We start from the raw sequence: 18,257 nt of genomic DNA, 5'->3' as shown, positions 1-18,257 counted from the left end.
CAGGGTGGGATCCCTGTCCCCATAGGCTGTCTCAGGGGCAGTGGGGGGTTCCTCCTCTCCCCATGGGCTATGCTGGGATGGGGATACCCAGCTCTAGCCCTCCTGGGCCATTTGCTGCCCCACAGCCCTCACCACCTCCTCCCACCCCAGTGGCGCCCTATCCTGCCCATGCCCACCCACACACAACCCCCAGCCCTGCACAGGGTTCCCACTCCTCCCCATCCCAGTTTCCCCCAAACAGACCCATGCCCCTTGAGCAGCTTCCATTGCCCATTGTCTGCCACAGGCACCTCCAAAACCCACTGTCTGGGTTGACCACAAGGATACCAACAGCCCACGTCCCTTCCCCATCCCTGCTGTCAGACTGGCCCCTGTGCTTGACCAGGGCCCCCAAGAAGAGCACCTCTTGGTGCAGATGCCCCAGTCCCCTTCTGTTAATGGGACACAACCTGCCCTCCTGGAGTCAGTGTTTCTCCAGATCCCAGGGGCAGGGAAAAGCACACAACCCCCCTGGGGCATCCCAGACATTGGCTGTGCCCTGGAGATCACTGAGGACCACCCTCATTGTCTGGGACTCCTCCAGATCCAGAGGCACAGTGGTGGGAATCAAGGGGTCCCAGAAAGGTATCCAAGGTCAAGGTGTCTAGAAATGAAGTCAGGCTTGGGCTGCCAAAAACATGGGAGATATGAAAATGGATTACCCCTCCCACCCAGACAGGCACAGATTAAAGAACAGAGCTGAGAGACTGAGAATCTTCTGCCTCTCATTTCAGTGGTGCCTGAAAACAACCCCACTCCCAGAGAGATCCCAGTGACCCCACTGCCACCCAATGTCCCAAGGCTGTGGAACAGAGAAGCTGGCACTTACCTCTGCAAGGCTGCACCCAGAGGAACAGCCACAGCACCCAAGGGGACAGGAGTCCTTCTGTCCCCATCCTGAGGCTCCTGTCCTGACAGCAATGCCCTGCTGCTGGAGCTCCTGGGGACCCACAGTGAAATGGAGATGATGGGAGGGCAATATATCTGTGCAGATGCTGTCCCAGCTGCAGGAGGAGCCAATCGAAGCAGCAGGCACCTTTTTAGACGTTATCGGCACTTATCTCCCCTCCGACGCAGCCCAGCTCTCCAATGAACTTCTCCAGCGCTCTTCATGACCATATATGAGGGACGGCTCCGCTGCGGCTCTCACGTCACTGCGGTGGGAGATCATCGTGGGGTAGGGCTGGGTGTGGGGGCAGCTGGCTCTGACACCCCTTGCAGCCTGCTGTGGGAGCATGGAGCATCTCCTAAGCTGTAGCATCCAAGAGCCCAAGGTGTAATTGTCCGGCCGTCTCTGCGCCATGGGATCCAGGGGACTGGTCCTGCAGCAGGGCTGTCAGGCTGTGAAGAGACCAGCCCCTGCCCCTGATACACCCCCCCTCTGTGCTGGCAGCAGCAGCTGGGAAAGGCCCTTGGGCAGGGCCAGAGCCCCATTATGGGAGCGCTGGCTGTCCCGTCCCTCCCCAGGGAGCCTCCTGTGGGGTCCTGGCAGCAGCCAGAGCTGGTCCAGGGCCTGCCCTGGCAGCAGAGCTGCAGCCCAGAGCCTCAGGCGTCTCCCTGGCTCTCAGCGTGTCACCCAGGGGCCGTTATTCCCCGCGGCGGGTCGGGAGCTGGAGCCTGCCTGCCACTGCAGGTGCACAAACCGCAGCCCACGTGACATGGCGCCCGGGCAGGAAGACGGTGGTTTCCTCCTGGCCCCGTGCCCAGGCATGGCCCTGCGGTGCCTCCCAGCCTCCTCACAGCTCCAAGACTGGCACAGTCCAAGAAGTGTTGGGACAATGCTCTCAGATGTACAGTTTATTATATATATATATAAATATAAATACACACATATATATATATACATTTTATATTTTTAGTAGAACACACATTTTTATGAATATATACAATATATATATTACTTATACATTATTATATTTTTATATATTTTATTAGATTAAATATTATTCTTATATATTTTATGTATTATTATATAGTTCATATTATATAATATATAATTACCGATATTATATTATAGATTATATTATATTTTTATTTGATATATATTTATATTACATACAGTATTCCAGTATATTATACATATTATACAGTATTATGTTATATTATACTGTATAATATATTACATTATTTATTTATTTTATTTTATTTTATTTTATTTTATTTTATTTTATTTTATTTTCCTTTTTTTATTTTATTTTCCTTTTTTTATTTTATTTTTCATTACATTAATTTTACATGTATTATACATACGTAAAAGGTTTATTTTTTATAAATATATACATTATATATTTTAATATTTAATATGTATTTACAGTTTGCATAGTTTTTTAGATACATATATAATTTATTTTATTGTCTGGTGGCTGGAGTTGGACTCACTGATCCTTGATTCTTTCCAACTTGGGCTATTTCATGATTCTGCCCAATACAGCTACAGGTGATGCCATAGCATCTTCACCTGCCATGCGCCTGCTCCTGGCCTGTAGTCAGGCAGCAATGACCTCACAAACACCTACAAAAGTTCTTGGCCTGTTCCAGCCCTGCCACCTCCTCAGGCACCAGTGACCTCACAGGTACCGGTACAATCCGTGGGCCTTGCCCTGACCTATCAGCTAATTGATCACCAGTGACCTCCCCACAGACCCACACAAGCCATGTGCTTATTCCTGGCCTCCTGGCTTCTCAGGCACCAGGGTCCTCCCAGCATCTAGCACAGGCCACCCTTGCTCTCAGCCACTTAGTTACACAGGCACCACTGGCATCCAAATGACATCCACAGGCCAGGGGCCTGCTCCTGGCCTATCAACTCCTCAGCTGACCATGACCTCATAGGCACATGCTGCCTAATGGAAGGTGTCCCTGCCTGTAGCAGAGGGATGTGGACTAGATGGTCACTAGGGTTCTTACAACCCAAACCATCCTATGACTCTGTGATTCTCTGATATCCTTGCAGCTGATGCATACTCGCCATGGAAGTAGTCAGGCTCCAGTGACCTCCCAAGAACTTATATGGCCATGCACCTGCTCCTGCCCTGTTGGCTACTCAGCCAAGAGTGGCATCACCAGTCCATTCCCCAGGCATGGGTCTCCTTCCTGCCTGTCATCTTCTCAGGCAACAGTGACCTCACAAGCTCTTACGAGAGCTGTGGGCCTGCTGGCGGTCTGTCAGCTCCACAGGCACCACTGACCTGAGCACCACATAGACACCTGTTTGGTTTCTGTTCCCAATGAAGTAGTGTGATGCACCAGTAGACAGGTGCCTGGGGCTTCTGTTGGATTTCAGGAGAAATCAAGCATGGTGTGCCATCGCTGACATGACATCATAAGCTCCCAAAGACCCACAAAAGCCATGTGCTTATTCCTGGCCTATTGGCTTCTCAGGCACCAGGGTCCTCACAGCGCCTAGCACAGGCCACCCTTGCTCTCAGCCTGTCAGTGACTCAGGCACCACTGTTATCACAGGAATATTCACCTGCCATGGGCCTGCTCGTGGCCTATCAGATCTTCAGCTGACAGTGACCTCATAAACACAGATAATCTATTGGAAGATGCTAGTGTCCCTGTCCAAGGTGGGCGGTGGCTGCTCATGTTCAGCTGGCTGTTGACCAACATCCCCAGGTGCTTTTCTTCTGGACAGCTTTCCAGCCACTCTTCCCCAAGCCTATGCTACTGCATGGGGTTGTTATGATCCAAGTGCAGAAGCACCGTTGAATGTCATGTGATTGGACTCAGTCCATCAATCTAGCCTTTCCACATCCCTCTGCAAAGCTTTCCTACCCTCAAGCAGATCAACTGTCCCACCTAACTTCTTGTCATCTGCAAATATACTGAGGGTGTACTTGATCCTCTCATTCGGATCATAGATCTATATATTAAATAAAACTGGACCCAAGCCCTGGGGAATGTCACTGATGACTAAGCTGAACATCTGGTCGATTGACACCAACGGGACTGAACTCCCTTCACTCCCTCACTCTTTGAGCATGGCCATTTAGAAAGTTCTTCAACCAGCAAACTGTACACTTCTCCAAGCCATGAGCAGCCAGATGGGTTGTCATTCTGCAGGGCTACTTCTGGTGAGGCTGAGTGCATACTAAGATTTATGCTTTTTCTAAAGTCCTGTTCTCAGTCCTTTCAAACCAACTAAGCATGAAGCTGGTGCTTGTGATGAGCTGGTGCTCAGGACGTGTTCCAGTTACTTGCTATATCATGTATCATTGTCCCTGAGTTTGTACAGCACTGGCATTCTCGCACTCCCTTTTATCTCTGTTTGCTTGAGTCTGCGGTGTCAATGGTAGTTCAGGAAGACTGGGAGGGGAGTGGCTTCAGGGGAAGCACGAGGTTGCTTCTGTCACAGTGGGACTTCGGTCTGTCTGCACAGTTCAGTGGCTCAAGCTCTGACACAGCCAGGAGTTCCACACTTCAAGGGAATCCCAAAGGTAGTTCCTTCCTGAAGGGCGATGCCATCCTGAGTCCTGTCCTTGCCTGTGCATCTATCAAAGGGTCAAAACAAGTTTGTCCTCAGAAGTAAGGCCCCATCACAAGGGGCTGCCTAGAGCTGGGCTCCTCTCCACAGTTTTGACCAGGAGTCTTCTCCTGCAGGGCCTCTCCCTGGACTGCATCCTCCTTCAGGCCACATCCAACTGCTCCCACATGGGGTCTTCCATCAGTTGCCATGTGGAGATCTGCTCCAACACGGTGCACCATGGGCTGCAGGGGAACTTCTGCTCTACCACCTGGAGCACTTCCACACCTTATTTCTTCACTGACCTTGGTGTCTGCAGGGTTGTTCTCTCAGCTTCATGAGGCCAAACTGCTTCAGTTAGGTGACTAGACCGCAGGAATGCAACATTTGGGGATTAGGTGTTCAGGTTAGGGTTTAGGGATTAGATCTTGCCTTCCAGGGTTAGTAGTTGGGCAGAGTATTAGAGGGAGGCCTGTGTTTACTGCGTTGGCTTCTAGTCTGTGTCTAGTGTAGAGACTATGTTATGTTACGTTGGGATTTTCTTCAGGGCTCTGTTGAGGAATCATGTTAAGGCTGGAATTCAATGCTAGGGATGAAAGGCTGAGGAATAGGGTGAGAATTGAGCTAAGAGTGTACGGTGAGGCCTTATGGATTTGGGACTTGGCAAACCCACGCCAAGTGAGATTTGGGGTTAGGAGTAAGAGTAGTGGATTCCTTGCAGAGAGAGGGATAGCATTTAGATGTAGGGGTAAGTAGGGCTGATGGTTACTGCTTCAAAATATTGCCAGGGCTTGACATGGATGTTTTCCTAGTAAGTGTTGCAGCAGCACAGCCTTGCCTGAACCCCTCTCACCTCTTCCAGATCTTTCCTTTCTGTTAGCCAAGTCCCTCTTCTCTCCCCCAAATCTCCCACCTTTATTCTCTCAGCTTTCCCCTGGTCTCCCCAAATGTGTCACCCTGTTGGGGGCAGCTTTCCGAAGGCCTTTATGACCTCAGAGGCTCTGCCTCCCTGCTGTTGTCCAGCCAGCTGCTGGGACAGACGTTACCTCACAGCCAGGATCCACAGGGCTACAAGGAGGTGTTGTGCTCAGCAGGCCTCTTCCCAGCCCATCCAGGAATACCCGGTGTAGGGGATGCCCTGCACAATTCCTCAGGTACCCTGTGGGCCAAGCAGCTCATGCTTCAGAAGGCCTCCCACATTTCTGGACTCACATTTCCCTGGGAGTTCTTCAGCTCCTTTAGGGCATCCTGAAGGAAATGACCACCTCAATATGCAAAAACTTATCAAGCACTGAGTGCACATGTTAGGGAAGTGTTCAAAACTCTCTGTGGTGGGTGAGAAAGTCTTCATGTCTAGATTTGTTTCATTCAAGTGCATTCCCAGGGCACATTGCCTGCAAAGGAAGGTGACCTTGAGTCACTGTCTGTCCCACAGTATACTCCTAGGGAATATCTTATGGAACTTCTGCTCACTGGTAGTCATCTCTCCACGCCCACATCTTGTGCACTCTCATATGGAGAATAAAGACATGGACTCCTGATACATTAATTCGATATCCCTCAGAGGAGGAAATATAAACCACTTGTGTAAGCTGTGGCAAGAGCCCAGTCTGGGAATGGTGGTTGCAAGGAGCTGTTCTGGGACCATTGCCCTGAGGCAGCATTTCCCAGAGTGTGCAGAGAACAATGGTCCATCCCAGCCCCTGCTCTGCTGGTCCTCCCTGTCTCACCCAGGAGGCCAGCTCAGCCCAGACCCTCCCAAGCTCTCCACACCTTCATCTCCTATCCTCTCCCCAACCCAGCCCAGAAGAGCATCCCAGGCTGGGCAGACCCCAAAGCATCAAATGGAGAAGTGGAGGTCAGTTGCAGTGTCCCTGCTGCTGCCATCTGCAGGAGATTCCCCTCCCACAGGCATCCTGCAGCCCCCCAGGCCAGCCCCAATCCCCAGAACAGCACAGCAACACACTGCTGCCCCTGGGGCTCCTCAGGCACCACCACTGCACACACACAGAGCCCTGCTCTGCTCCTAGGACACCCCATGTCCCACACAGCCTTGCCCCAGCCCAGTACATCTGAGCTGGCCTGAGCAGTCATTCCTGCAGCCCCTGCCCATGCTGCCCACAGCCCGCAGCTGGTGGTGCTGCTCTGCAGAGCAAGGGGGCTGTGGTGCGTGGGGCCATGGGGGCACTCTGCAGGGCCGTGCTGGTCAAGCTGGGAAGACAGAACCAGCTGGTGGGGGGCACTGGCACTGAGTGCCTCCCACACAAGTGGTTCCTTGGCCATGGATAGCCGGCACAGATAGCCGGCCTTCTTGAGAGTCAGAGACTCATGGAATAGCCCGAGCTGGAAGGGACCCACAAGGATCATCGAGTCCAACTCACTTCCAATGTCAGGATATGTTTTGGAGTGATTCACTGTATTCAGTCCATGAAATTTCACCAGAGGTATAACAACCAATTCAACAGAGAGCTTTCCCTATGCCTGCTGTGTTCCCTGGAGTTGCAGAGCTCTGCTTTTCCTTTTCCCACCCAGATTTAGCACCTCAGGGTGGCTCCACCTGGGACGTGCCCATGCTCTATGGGTTCCATGTGCTACTGACTCCTGGGCACACACTGTCCCTGCCAAGCGCTTGGGGTCTCCTGACAGCTCCCACTTTCCTCCAGAAAGACCCCTGCCTGCCATCTTCCCTCTTGCCTCTTGTGTACAGAGGCAGGTGAATTCACTGTCTCTGTGGTGCTATCCAAGAATAGGGAACAATCACAGGTACACCCTGGCAGTGCTGCTGTGGCAGGATTCTTCTCCCCTCCACCTCTGCCATGTGCCCCTGAAGCTCCACCACAGGTCTACGAGGAAGGGTATCAGGCAAGTAAGTCAATGTATGGTCCTTTCTTTTATTAAAATACACAGAAATCCTGACCCACAATTTATAGAAAGACTTGGAGTCACATGAGACAGGGACATACAGTGTAGGAAGGTATGACCAACGATGTTTCTTTGTGGGGAACACTATGAGAAGTAAAGCAAAGTAAAAAAAAGAAAAAAAAATAGAAACAAATAAAAAGATTTCTGGGTATGTATACAGTTAACATTAAGAACACAGGCAGTTTATTCCTTCTGAAAAACCTCCATTCATCACTTTCCACATGGCTTCCTTCAGGTCCTGATTCCTCATGCTGTAGATGAGGGGGTTCACTGCTGGAGGCACCACCGAGTACAGAACTGCCAGAAAAAGATTAAGGGAAGAGAAGGACATAGAGGGGGGTTTCAGGTAGGCAAAAAAGGCAGTGCTGATGAACAGGGAGACCACAGCCAGGTGAGGGAGGCATGTGGAAAAAGCTTTGTGCCGGCCCTGCTGTGAGGGGATCCTCAGCACAACCCTGAAGATCTGCAGGTAAGAAAGCACAAGGAAAACAAAACACGCAAAGGCTAAACACACACTAGGCACAATAAGCCCAACTTCTCTGAGGTAGGCATCTGAGCAGGAGAGCTTGAGGATCTGGGGAATTTCACAGAAGAACTGGTCCAGGGCATTGCCTTGGCAGAGGGGGAGGGAAAAGGTATTGGCAGTGTGCAGCACAGCATAGAGAAAGCCACTGCCCCAGGCAGCTGCTGCCATGTTGACACAAGTTTTGCTGGCCATTATGGTCCCGTAGTGCAGGGGTTTGCAGATGGCAATGTAGCGGTCATAGGCCATGATGATGAGAAGAGGAAACTCTGCTGAGATGAAAAAGAAAAAGAATAAAACTTGTATAGCACATTCCGATAAGGAGATGGTCCTGGTGTCCCACAGGGAATTGGCCATAGCTTTGGGAACAGTGGTGGAGATGGATCCCAGGTCTAGGAGGGAGAGGTTGAGGAGGAAGAAGTACATGGGGGTGTGGAGGCGGTGGTCACAGGCTATGGTTGTGAGGATGAGGCCATTGCCCAAGAGGGCAGCCAGGTAGATGCCCAGGAAGAGCCCGAAGTGCAGGAGCTGCAGCTCGTGTGTGTCTGCAAATGGCAGGAGGAGGAACTCAGTAGGGAAGCTGCTGTTGGACATTTGCTGCCTCAGAACATGGTTGGCTGTCCATGAAGGAAAAGACTGTGTCAACTTAGAAAAACTTCTCTGCACAAAACCTCATTTGTATTTCACAGAAACCCTCTCCACAAGACGTACTGTCTATTCCCTATGAGCTCTGTTTCTTTCTGTCTAAGGGTGCCTACGGGATCAGGTGGATCATCTGTGTGATCAGCATGATTCAGTACTGTGCTACGGTATGTGGTAAAGTGCATTGCACACGGATCTCAGATGCCCACAGTCCAGAGGCATGCTCTTTGAGCTTCTGCCCCTTCTAATAACCTGACAACTCTTATCATCATTATCATCCCCATGATTCACCCTCATGGCAGGCATGAAAGCAGAGAGTCCAGAGAGTGCCTTCTATGCAGGTAGCTCCTGCCTTGGACTTCCCTGACAAGAATCTCCCCACAAAATTCCCTGGGGGTGCTGTGGAGCTCTGAGGAGCCTTCCCCAGGCAAGAGCCTTTGGGCACCAGCAGGACCCTGCCCTACCCTGTCCTGTAAGGGGGCTCCTTCCACCTACAGCTTCTCCCCATAACACTCCGGGCAGCTCCCTGAGCAGGCTGAGTGCTGAGCCTGGCAGGCAGCAGAGGCCCTGCCCCGGCACACAGCCCCTGGGGCACAGCAGGGACCCTGCTCTGCACCACAGCCCTGGACACCCCTGCCTGCACCCTGGCTGCACAGCCTGCAGCTGGCCCTTAAAGAAGAAACCCTCATGTCCTGTCCCTCTGACAGTTTGGGCAGGCAATCCCTGCTCTAGAGCTTGTCATACTCCTCTACAGTAGAGAAACTCTGAGAGTGCTCCTGAAAGAATCCATAGGCTGTGGGATTTGCCAGCAAATCTGGACATGGAATCAGGAACAAGAGCTGCATGGCCCTGTAGCCACACACTTACCCTGTTCAGGGCTGTGAAGATTTCTCCCACAGTGAGCTCTCAGCATCCCCCCTCCACACTGCCTTTAACATCTCCCTCCCTTCTCTCAGCTGCCCTTGTCCCCTGCAAGCAGTGCTCCCAGCCCTGCTGCGCTGTGCAGAGGAGCTGCTCCTGGGCAGAGCTGTCTCTCTGCAGCGCTGCCCGCTTTCCAGGAACTCCCCTTGGACCCAGGAGCCCGGCCCAGCTCATCAGCATAGGGAGTGCTTGATAAGTCCCTGGGCCTCCAGGGGAATCAACTTTGAAAAACACTGAAGTAATCATTTATGTTCCTTCCTTCCATTATAGGGGGAGCACTGTCCTTTTTCATTTCAGAATAGGTATGATGTCCAAGGATCACCTTTCCATGTCCTGGTTTTGGGCAAAACACCCACCCAAGGATTTCCCTCCCCCTGCTGAGGGAAGGGTTTCAGCTGAATCAAACCAGGCATCTCATACTTTGTTTGCAGTTCAGAGGCTAGAAGGGGGCTTATCTTCCTCTCCCATGCCTCACAGAATCCCACTGTAGTTGGGATTCCTCTTGCCTTGGTTCAGGTGGGTACAAACCAGGCAGCATGTAAGCTGCTTGTCTCAGCTCCCAGCACACTGAATGCAGACAGAGGCAGGAAGGAGCTGTTCAGAGGCAGACACCAGGTGATATTGGAGATGGCAGAGTGACATCTGAGTGACATCTGAAGTGCCTAATTCCTCTGGGCCATAAACAGAGATTTTATTATTGCATGTACAATATAACTGTAGCCATTGCTCAATAGCAAAGAAATAAAAGAAATAAAAGAATTAAAAGGCATGCTGTGACCTAGTTGCCATCACTGGAACTTGGTGGGACCACTCCCATGACTGGAGTGCTGCAATGACTGGTTATGGGCTCTTCAGAAGAGACAGACAGAACAGAAGGGGGGGGGGGGGTGTGGCTCTCTATATTAGGGAGTGTTTTGATGTTGCAGAACTTCAATCTGGGAATGATATTGTTGAATCCCTATGGGTCAGGGTCAGTAGGAAGGCCAACAAGGCAGGCATCCTGGTGGGGATATCTTTTTGACCGCCAAACCAGGATGAGGAGACAGATGAGGCATTCTACAAGCAGACTTTGAGCTGGTCAGGACACTGGTTGACAGAGTGCCTTGGGAGGCAGTTCTGAAGGGCAGAGGAGTCCAGAAAGGCTGGACTCTCTTCAAGAAGGAAATCTTCAAGGCTCAGGAGCAGACTGTCCATCCCCACGTGCCCAAAGTCCAGCCAGTATGGAAGGACAGAGAGCAGAACAGAGAGCTGTGGCTAGAGCTTAGGAAGAAAAAGAGGGTTTAGGACATTTGGAAAAGAGGGCAGACCACTCAGGAGGACTATAAGGATCTTATGAGGATGTGCAGAAACAAAATTAGAAAGGCCAAAGCTCATCTGGAGCTCACTCTGGCTACTGCTGTTAAAGATAACAGAAAATGTTTTTATAAATACAGAAACAGAAAAAAGAGGACTAAGGAGAATCTCCATCCTTTACTGGATGTGGGGGGAAACTTAGTGACAAGAGATGAGGAAAAGACTGAGGTGCTTAATGCCTTCTTTGCCTGAGACTTTAGCAGCAAGACCAGTTGTTCTCTGGGTACTCATCCCCCTGATCTGGTGGAAGGGGGATGATCTGGTGGAACTAGCTGCTGTGCGTCAGAGAGGCTGGGAGTCCAGCAGCAGTGCCATGGGCTGGAAGGATCACAACCAGCTCACTTCTACCTGGGCAGATTCTGGCCCAAGAAGGGAGTGTTTTATAAGTATGGTATTACAAGGGCAGTGGTGCCTCAGAAACTTCAGTAAGTCCAGAAAGTCCAGTAGGAAGCAAATGGCTGTTAAACAGCCTGTGAGTTGACTTCTTTCTGAAGCAGCTGACAGGTCATCGCTTGACTTTTGGCTGGGATCTGTGCCTTTAGGATCATATTTGCTGGTCTCCATGATAGGCCAGCTGATGCACCTGCTTTACAAATAGTCTGTGAGATCCTTTCTTCCTAAGTACCTGATAGGCCCCATAGAGGAAGAGGTCTTGAAGAGGTGTTGTCATGTCAGAGGTTTTGGCTTTTGACTCATTCATCCTTCAGGGCTGATTTCAAATTTCTACACAGAGGAGGCCACTGCCTCTCAGATGTCTGGAGGAACACAAAGCCTTCATGAGGGCAGGGAAAAAGTTACCCTGGGTCCATAGGAACCATTCTGGAACCAAAACATGTAGGCAGGAAGCACACTTTTGTGGTGTTGCAGAGCTGCAGGGCACATTGCACGGGGTGCTCTGACAGCCTTTGTGTCCTTCTCCATGCTGCCTTAGGAGCTGCTTCTTTCTCAGGAACAGAGTAGCCAACAGAGGTGAGACAGATACTCTCAAGTTCATGAAAGCCATCAGAAAGCTGCCACTAAGAAGATGACTGATATGGGGAAGGCAGGAGGAGCCTGGCCAGGAGAGATGTGAGATTTGGGGGAGGAAAGAAGAGCTTGGATAGCAGAAGGTAATGATTTTGGAGAGGTAAGAATATTCAGGTAATGATCCCACCATAAAGCTGACTTAAAGCAGTCATGTGAGGCCCTTACCCTTTTTTAACCTGTTACATTAATACCTAAATCTAAATGCCACTCTACACGCTGACAGGAATCCACTTCTCTAATTTTGACCAGAATATCCCTTGAAGTCAAAATTAGTCCATAACCCCTTTCCATTACCTTTCCTCTCTTGCTCACCCTGATTCCTTCCCTTAACACAAACCATGTTCCACACTAGCACTGTGTTGAACTTCAAGTTGGTGATGGCAAAGTAGAGAGCCTCTGAGTAAGGATTAAGGGATGAACAAATAAAGGAAGGTTGTTGTGGGAGTCCAGTTGGAGGAATGTGACTGTGGAAGTGACTGTGAGGTCACTTCTGTCTCTGCAGTTGATAAGGCAGCAGCAGGAACATGTCACGGAAAGGGACTGTGAGGTCACTTCTGTCTGAAGTAGTTGACAGGTCACACTCCTACCTGGGATCTGTACTTTTCAGATGACATCTGCCAGTGGTCCTGGAAGGCCAGCAGAAGGCACCTGTTTGGCATGCTGACTGTGGGATCCCCTCTGCCCACATACCCAGAAGGATCCAGACAGAAAGAAGACCCGCATATGGGTTGTCCTGTCCCTTCTACTTGAGTCCATGACTGGACAGCAGAAGGCACAAGTCTTGGTTGTGTCTACAGAAAAAGCTGTAAGGTCAGCAGCTGGACCATGGCTTAGAAGATGCTGGTGAGGTGACTGCTGTCTGGTTAGTTGACGGGCCACAAGAAGGCCATTGGGTTGGGATGCCTACTTTAGGAGTGGTTTCCACCCTGTTGGAGCTTTCTTTGGTAGTAGGAAAGAGCAGGAGAGAAAAACCTGCCAGAAAATGCACCTTGGAAGGTTAGCACTGGCCATGAAGAAGAAGAAATGTCCCTCAAAGAGTTGTGCTGTGGTGCTAGAGGTCACCCAAAGAGTGTCTTTGATCAGACCATGGCTTTGTGTTTGAAGGAACAGCTGGTGAGGGTTGATGAGACATTGGCGAAACCAGAGAAATGCCAGGATGTGAGCAAGGTGGTGAACAGAGATGGGTCTGCAGCCTTCAGGGAAATAGGACAAAGTGTGTGGCAGCACAGGGAAGTCTGGAGGTGACAAGGAGGTGGGTGCTGGCAAGAAGAGAAGGCCCCAGCAGCCCTGACATTTTTGTCCCCTTGGATAGAGCTTCTGAGGAGATGAGATACAGTCATTGCAAGGGGGCTCATTGCTTTCTTGAGACCCTGTGCAGAGGCAGGGAGGTGTCATACCATTGTTCTTCCTGAGGCATCACACTGCCCACCATAGCCCACAGACCCCAAACAAGAGCCCAGAGCCAGACATGGGAGTGCAGGACATTCCCTTCCAGTGGCTGGAGTCAGGACCTGGCCCTTTTACTGCAGCACAACAAACCCAGACTTTTCTCAGCACAGTGCTTTGCCTATCTGTAATCATGGCCTCCAATTATCTGCCCTAACAAGTCCCTGAGGAGAATCTCCTGGTAACGGCCCTCAGTGGGGCCCATTAATACTCCAAGTCACTTCAACTTTTTCTTCTGACGTTACTTGCTCAAGCAATTGCATCATTCTCCTCTCATTACCTCAGGTTCATAGACTAAGCACCAAAATCCACCATGAAACTCATTAAAATGCAGAAACAACTAAAGAACCATGTCTTCCATAGTTTTATTCAAGTCTTCAAGATTAGGACAACTAATTGGAGAGCTTTCATAGTGTAGTTAAGGAGAAAGATTTCAAAAAGCACCTAATACAAGTCTTTTCTCATTTTAAAGGATGATTTTTGTTGCATTTCAGTTTTGAGCATCTTTCTTCAATTGATATTAATCCAAGGCTTCTCCTATGGAGACGTCCATAGGGAGGAAAAGCAGAGTCTTGAGGTCTGACAGTGCATGGACAACCTTGCTCCTCACCACCCCAACCCTGACACTTCTCTCATTGGCCACCTGGTGCTTGCATCGCTTTTTCTTACTCCACACTTCTGCACTGAAGTCTGCAGCTGGATGTTACAGCCCCTTTGTACCAGCTCCCACCTCCATTCCTAAGAGATCTGGCTACACAGAGAAGGTTTTTTCCTTATTATAAAACAGGCAGGAATAAACATGCAGCAATTTCCCAAACAGCAAAACAAGTTCCTCACCTTGTCTTCAGTCAGGTTTACCTTCCCAAAAGCATGACTGTAAATGAAGTATTTTCTACTGACTGATAGGAAATTCTAGGTTTTAAGATTACTATTATTCCGTATGATCTTAATTCAATGATAAATGATGAGGAGCTTGCTACAGAAACAATTAAGCAGACTGCTAATTGATGGTCAAGCTTGAAATCAATGAAGCTCAAAGCAGCAACTGGGTCAGTGAGAGTGGTCTGAATGATCAAAGAGTAAGGGGGGGCAAAATAGGCGAACCATGGGAAGTGCATAGGTCCAGACAGGCAGCTAGAAAGGAGACATTCAGTATGGATAGTTTATTCAAGAGGGGTGGAAGTGCCTGGAAGATGAGGGAGTACACCATGATGGAGAAAGCAATGAAATGCAAGTGCTTGTGACCATCAGTATTTCTTCTCCTGTGATGAATATAGATCCTGAAAATTCACCTGAAGAAGGATGTAGATCACTGGTGAAGGAAGTGTCTTTTTGTGCCATCACCAATGCAGATTACAAAATACTTCCACAAGTCATGGTAATATGTCCCACTCAATTCTTGTCATCCTGTAGGGCAGGGCAGAGGGAGCTGACAGCCAAGGGACACATTTGGGTGACAAAGAGGGAACCCAGCAGAGACAAGGAGTCAAGGCAGTGGAGTGGGGGAGGCCAGGAGGAGCAGCCCAAGGGGTGCTGCTGCTTGTGAGGACACATTTGTGGCAGCAGCCTGAGTGGGCAGCAGCTGTGTGGAGGTGAGGGGAGTCCAGGGAGCACATGCCAAGAGCCCTCCTGCCAGCAGAGACAAGGCCGGGGCTGAGGCCAAGGGGAGAGGCAGGCCCAGGGCAGGGGGCTGCAAGGGCCATGCTGAGTTCCCTGCCCCTGCAGCAGCCGCACTGGCCCTCAGCAGATGTGCTGGCCGGTAGGCACAAGGAGGTCCTGGCATGCATCAGAGAGCAGCAAGGAAGGTGCTGAAGAGGGCTGGGGTGAGGCACGTGGCAGAGTCCCATGCAGGGGCTGTCTCGGGGTCCCCTCTGCTGCAGCCACCGCATGGAGTATGGCAGGAGGAGGGCACGCAAGGCTTGTGGCCACAGTGCAGAGCCTGGCCCTGGACACTCCATGACCACCTTGCAGGTCCTGGCAGGCTGCGGTGAGGGGACAAATGCCCTGGGCCCTCTTCCTGCTCTGCCCAGGCCAGCAAGGGCCCAGAGTGGCCTCCTCTCCCCTACCCCTGCAGCTCTGGGTTCCCTTCACGCAGCCCTGGCTCTGCAGCACCGAGCCCTGCTGGGAGTCCTCCCCTGCATGCTGCCACCGCTCCCTGATGCTGCTCTTGCCCTCTGCCGGGCAGTGCCCAGCCCAACCCAGCCCCTGCCCACCTCTCCCCACTTTGATGCCCTCTCCCCAGCTCAGTGGACCCCAGGCCAGCCCAGCCCAGCACAACAGCCCAAAGGTGGCTCTGGGCCTCCCCAGCAACCCCAGGGTTGGGGGCAGGCATGGCTCAGGAAATTGAGGTCCGTGAAGCTGTAGGAGTCCTGGTCTCTTGCCTGGGAGATCCCCAGCACAGAGTGCCTGTGTCCCGCAGGGCCAGCCCCACTCCCCAGGCCAGCACAAGGCACAGGGCAGCTCCAGATTCCTCTCCAGGATGACATTTGCCATCAGTCCCAGCACCTTTGGGACACTCCCAGGCCAGTAAAAGGACAGCTACTATTTGCTGGCACCACAGCTGCTGGGACAAATGCAAGTCTGGGCTTCCTCAGCAGCCCCCACGCTGGGGCCAGCCATGGCTCAGGAAATGGACGGACATTAGGCTGCATTCTTCTTCACCAATGTTATAAATTGCCCCCTTAATTAATTGTCAGAGAGCATTGTATTGATCATAGAAAGGAATTTATTGAGTAAGCAAACAGCAAGCAAAACAGCGCTGGGCGGCCAGGGAGTCTCTGCTCCGCCAACGGCGCACACCTCACCCCCGCCAGGGTCCCTTTTTATATCTTGGTAATTCCAGGATTACGCAGCACATCCTGGTATGTTCTGCGACTGCGCACACTGTTGCTAGGGGGTCGTCACTGTCCCTCTGGTGATCGTGAAGATGAAGGCAGTAGTCTTCCTCAAGAAGTTGTGGTTCAACTTCTTTTTTTTTTTTATTTGGTCATGTTGGCCCAGCATGAGACATGAAGGCAGGACGTTGATACACTAGTTTAGCAACTTATCAGGAGGTGGTTATATGAGCTTTGCAACAGTGTCTTTGAACAAAAGAGGCAACTGAGATGCAAAAAGAGAGAAGGGGAGAGGGTTCTCTTTTTTTGTTACATTAAGCAAAAGAATTTTCATAGTGTCTAGCCAAGCATTATACAGCTCCTTACTTGAGCAGGGACCTTTCGCAACTCCCACTCCTCAAACAGAACTCCTTGTTTTTTGTAATACAAAAGACAATGAACAAACATTTATGGTTTGTTCATAAACCCTCTTCCTCTCTGCTCAAGTGTATCTAGCGACTCACTGATGCTGTCTGTGACCCGTCATCCTCATGGAGCGGTCACTGCCTTCATAGCCCGTGCGTGTCACCATCCTTCTTACTGTTACCGCCTGCTGAGCGTTGGTTGGGGAGATCTTAACTGTCCTAGAGAGCGATGGAATTTCTTTCCAGCTGACTTCTCAAGGGCAGAGTGGTCTGGAGTCAATCCTGTGTGCGATTCTGTCTGAAAGAGAAGAAGCTCCAAATAGAGCAGCATCCCTCTGTGAACACGGGCAGCCCCTGCCTCTCTGTCCGAGACTCTACTGTGACTCACCGAGGCTGTCCATGTTCCATCATCCTGATCCAGGGGTCATTCCCATCCTACTGCGATCGTGTCACCTTCCTGCTTGCTGTTAGAGCCTGGTGGGTGTGCGTTGGGGTGGTCTTACCTGTCCTGGAGAGCTTTGGCAGCTCTTTCTCCCAGAGGAGTGGTTGAGTCCAGAGAGGCTAGGAGTTTGCCGTAGTCTGGTCTCATCTCTGTGTATGTCTGGCTGAAAGAGAAGAAACACAAAACAAAGCAGCACTTCCCTGTGACCATGGGCAGCCCCTGCCTCTCTGCTCAAGGGTATCTAGCGACTCACCGAGGCTGTCTGTGTCCCGTCTTCCTGATCAAGCATTCATTGCCGTCCTGCCCCCATTCTGTCAGCTTCCTGCTTGCTGTGGACCATCGGGGGAGTGGATTGGGGTGATCTTACCTGTCCTGGAGAGGGTTGGCAGCTCTCATTCCAGCTGACTTAACAAGGGGAGAGTGACCAGGAGTGTGCAGTGGTTTGGTCCCATCGCAGTGTGATTCTGGCTGTAGAAGAGAAGCACCAAACGGAGCAGCAACCCCCTGTGACCATGGTCAGCCCCTGCCTCTCTGCTCAAGAGTTTCTACCGACTCACCGAGGCTGTCGGTGTCCCATCTTCGTGATGCAGCATTCACTGCCGTCCTGCCCCCATTCTGTCAGCTTCCTGGTTACTGTGGACCATTGGGGGTGTAGTTTAGGGTAATCTTACCTGTCCTGGAGAGTGTTAGCAGATCTTGCTTGCAGCTGAATTCTCAAAGGGAGAGCAGCAAGGTTGTGCCGTGGTCTGGTTCCATCGCTGTGCGTTTCTGGCTGAAAGAGAAGCACCAAGAGACAGAGCAGCATGGCTCTGTGAACACGAGCAGCCCCTGCCTCTGCGCTCGAGAGTTCTCTAGTGACTCACTGAGGCTGTCATTGTTCTGTCATACTTATGCAGCGGTCACTTCTGTCCTGACCTGATCGTGTCACCTTCCTGCTTGCTGTTAGAGCCTGGTGGGTGTGGGTTGGGGCGATCTTACCTGTCTTGGAGAGCGTTGGCAGCTCTTCCTCCCAGATGAGGCATGAAGGGCAGAGAGGCCAGAAGTTTGCCGTGGTCTGGTCTCGTCGCTGTGTGTGTCTGGCTGAAAGAGAAGAAGCACAAAACAAAGCAGCACCTCCCTGTGACCATGGGCAGCCCCTGCCTCTCTGCTCAAGAGTATCTAGCGACTCACTGAGGCTGTCTGTGTCCCGTCTTCTTCATGTAGCATTCACTGCTGTCCTGCTCCCATTCTCTCATCTTCC

The 18,257-nt window shown here is 51.1% G+C and overlaps 2 protein-coding genes across 2 annotated transcripts in view; one reads left to right on the top strand and one right to left on the bottom strand.

Annotated features, from left to right (window-relative positions):
- The window catches only part of LOC309891560 (antigen WC1.1-like), a gene marked incomplete at both ends in the record, with an annotated part of 315,844 nt that overhangs the window by 244,754 nt on the left and 52,833 nt on the right, over positions 1–18,257 (top strand). The gene's annotated exons all lie outside the window — the stretch shown is intronic.
- LOC309891538 (olfactory receptor 14A16-like) lies at positions 7,593–8,543 on the bottom strand (the record flags this gene model as incomplete). The annotated part of the gene is made up of 1 exon (XM_082785898.1): positions 7,593–8,543. The coding sequence occupies one exon, from the start codon at positions 8,541–8,543 to the stop codon at positions 7,593–7,595; it is 951 nt and encodes a 316-aa protein (XP_082642024.1).

Source organism: Aythya marila, assembly GCF_965140915.1.
Source record: "Aythya marila genome assembly, contig: HAP1_HAP1_SCAFFOLD_158, whole genome shotgun sequence".
In the NCBI taxonomy this organism is placed as follows: Eukaryota; Metazoa; Chordata; class Aves; order Anseriformes; family Anatidae; genus Aythya; species Aythya marila.
Note: the sequence above shows the minus strand (reverse complement) of the source record. Positions and strands in the feature narration are given on the sequence as shown.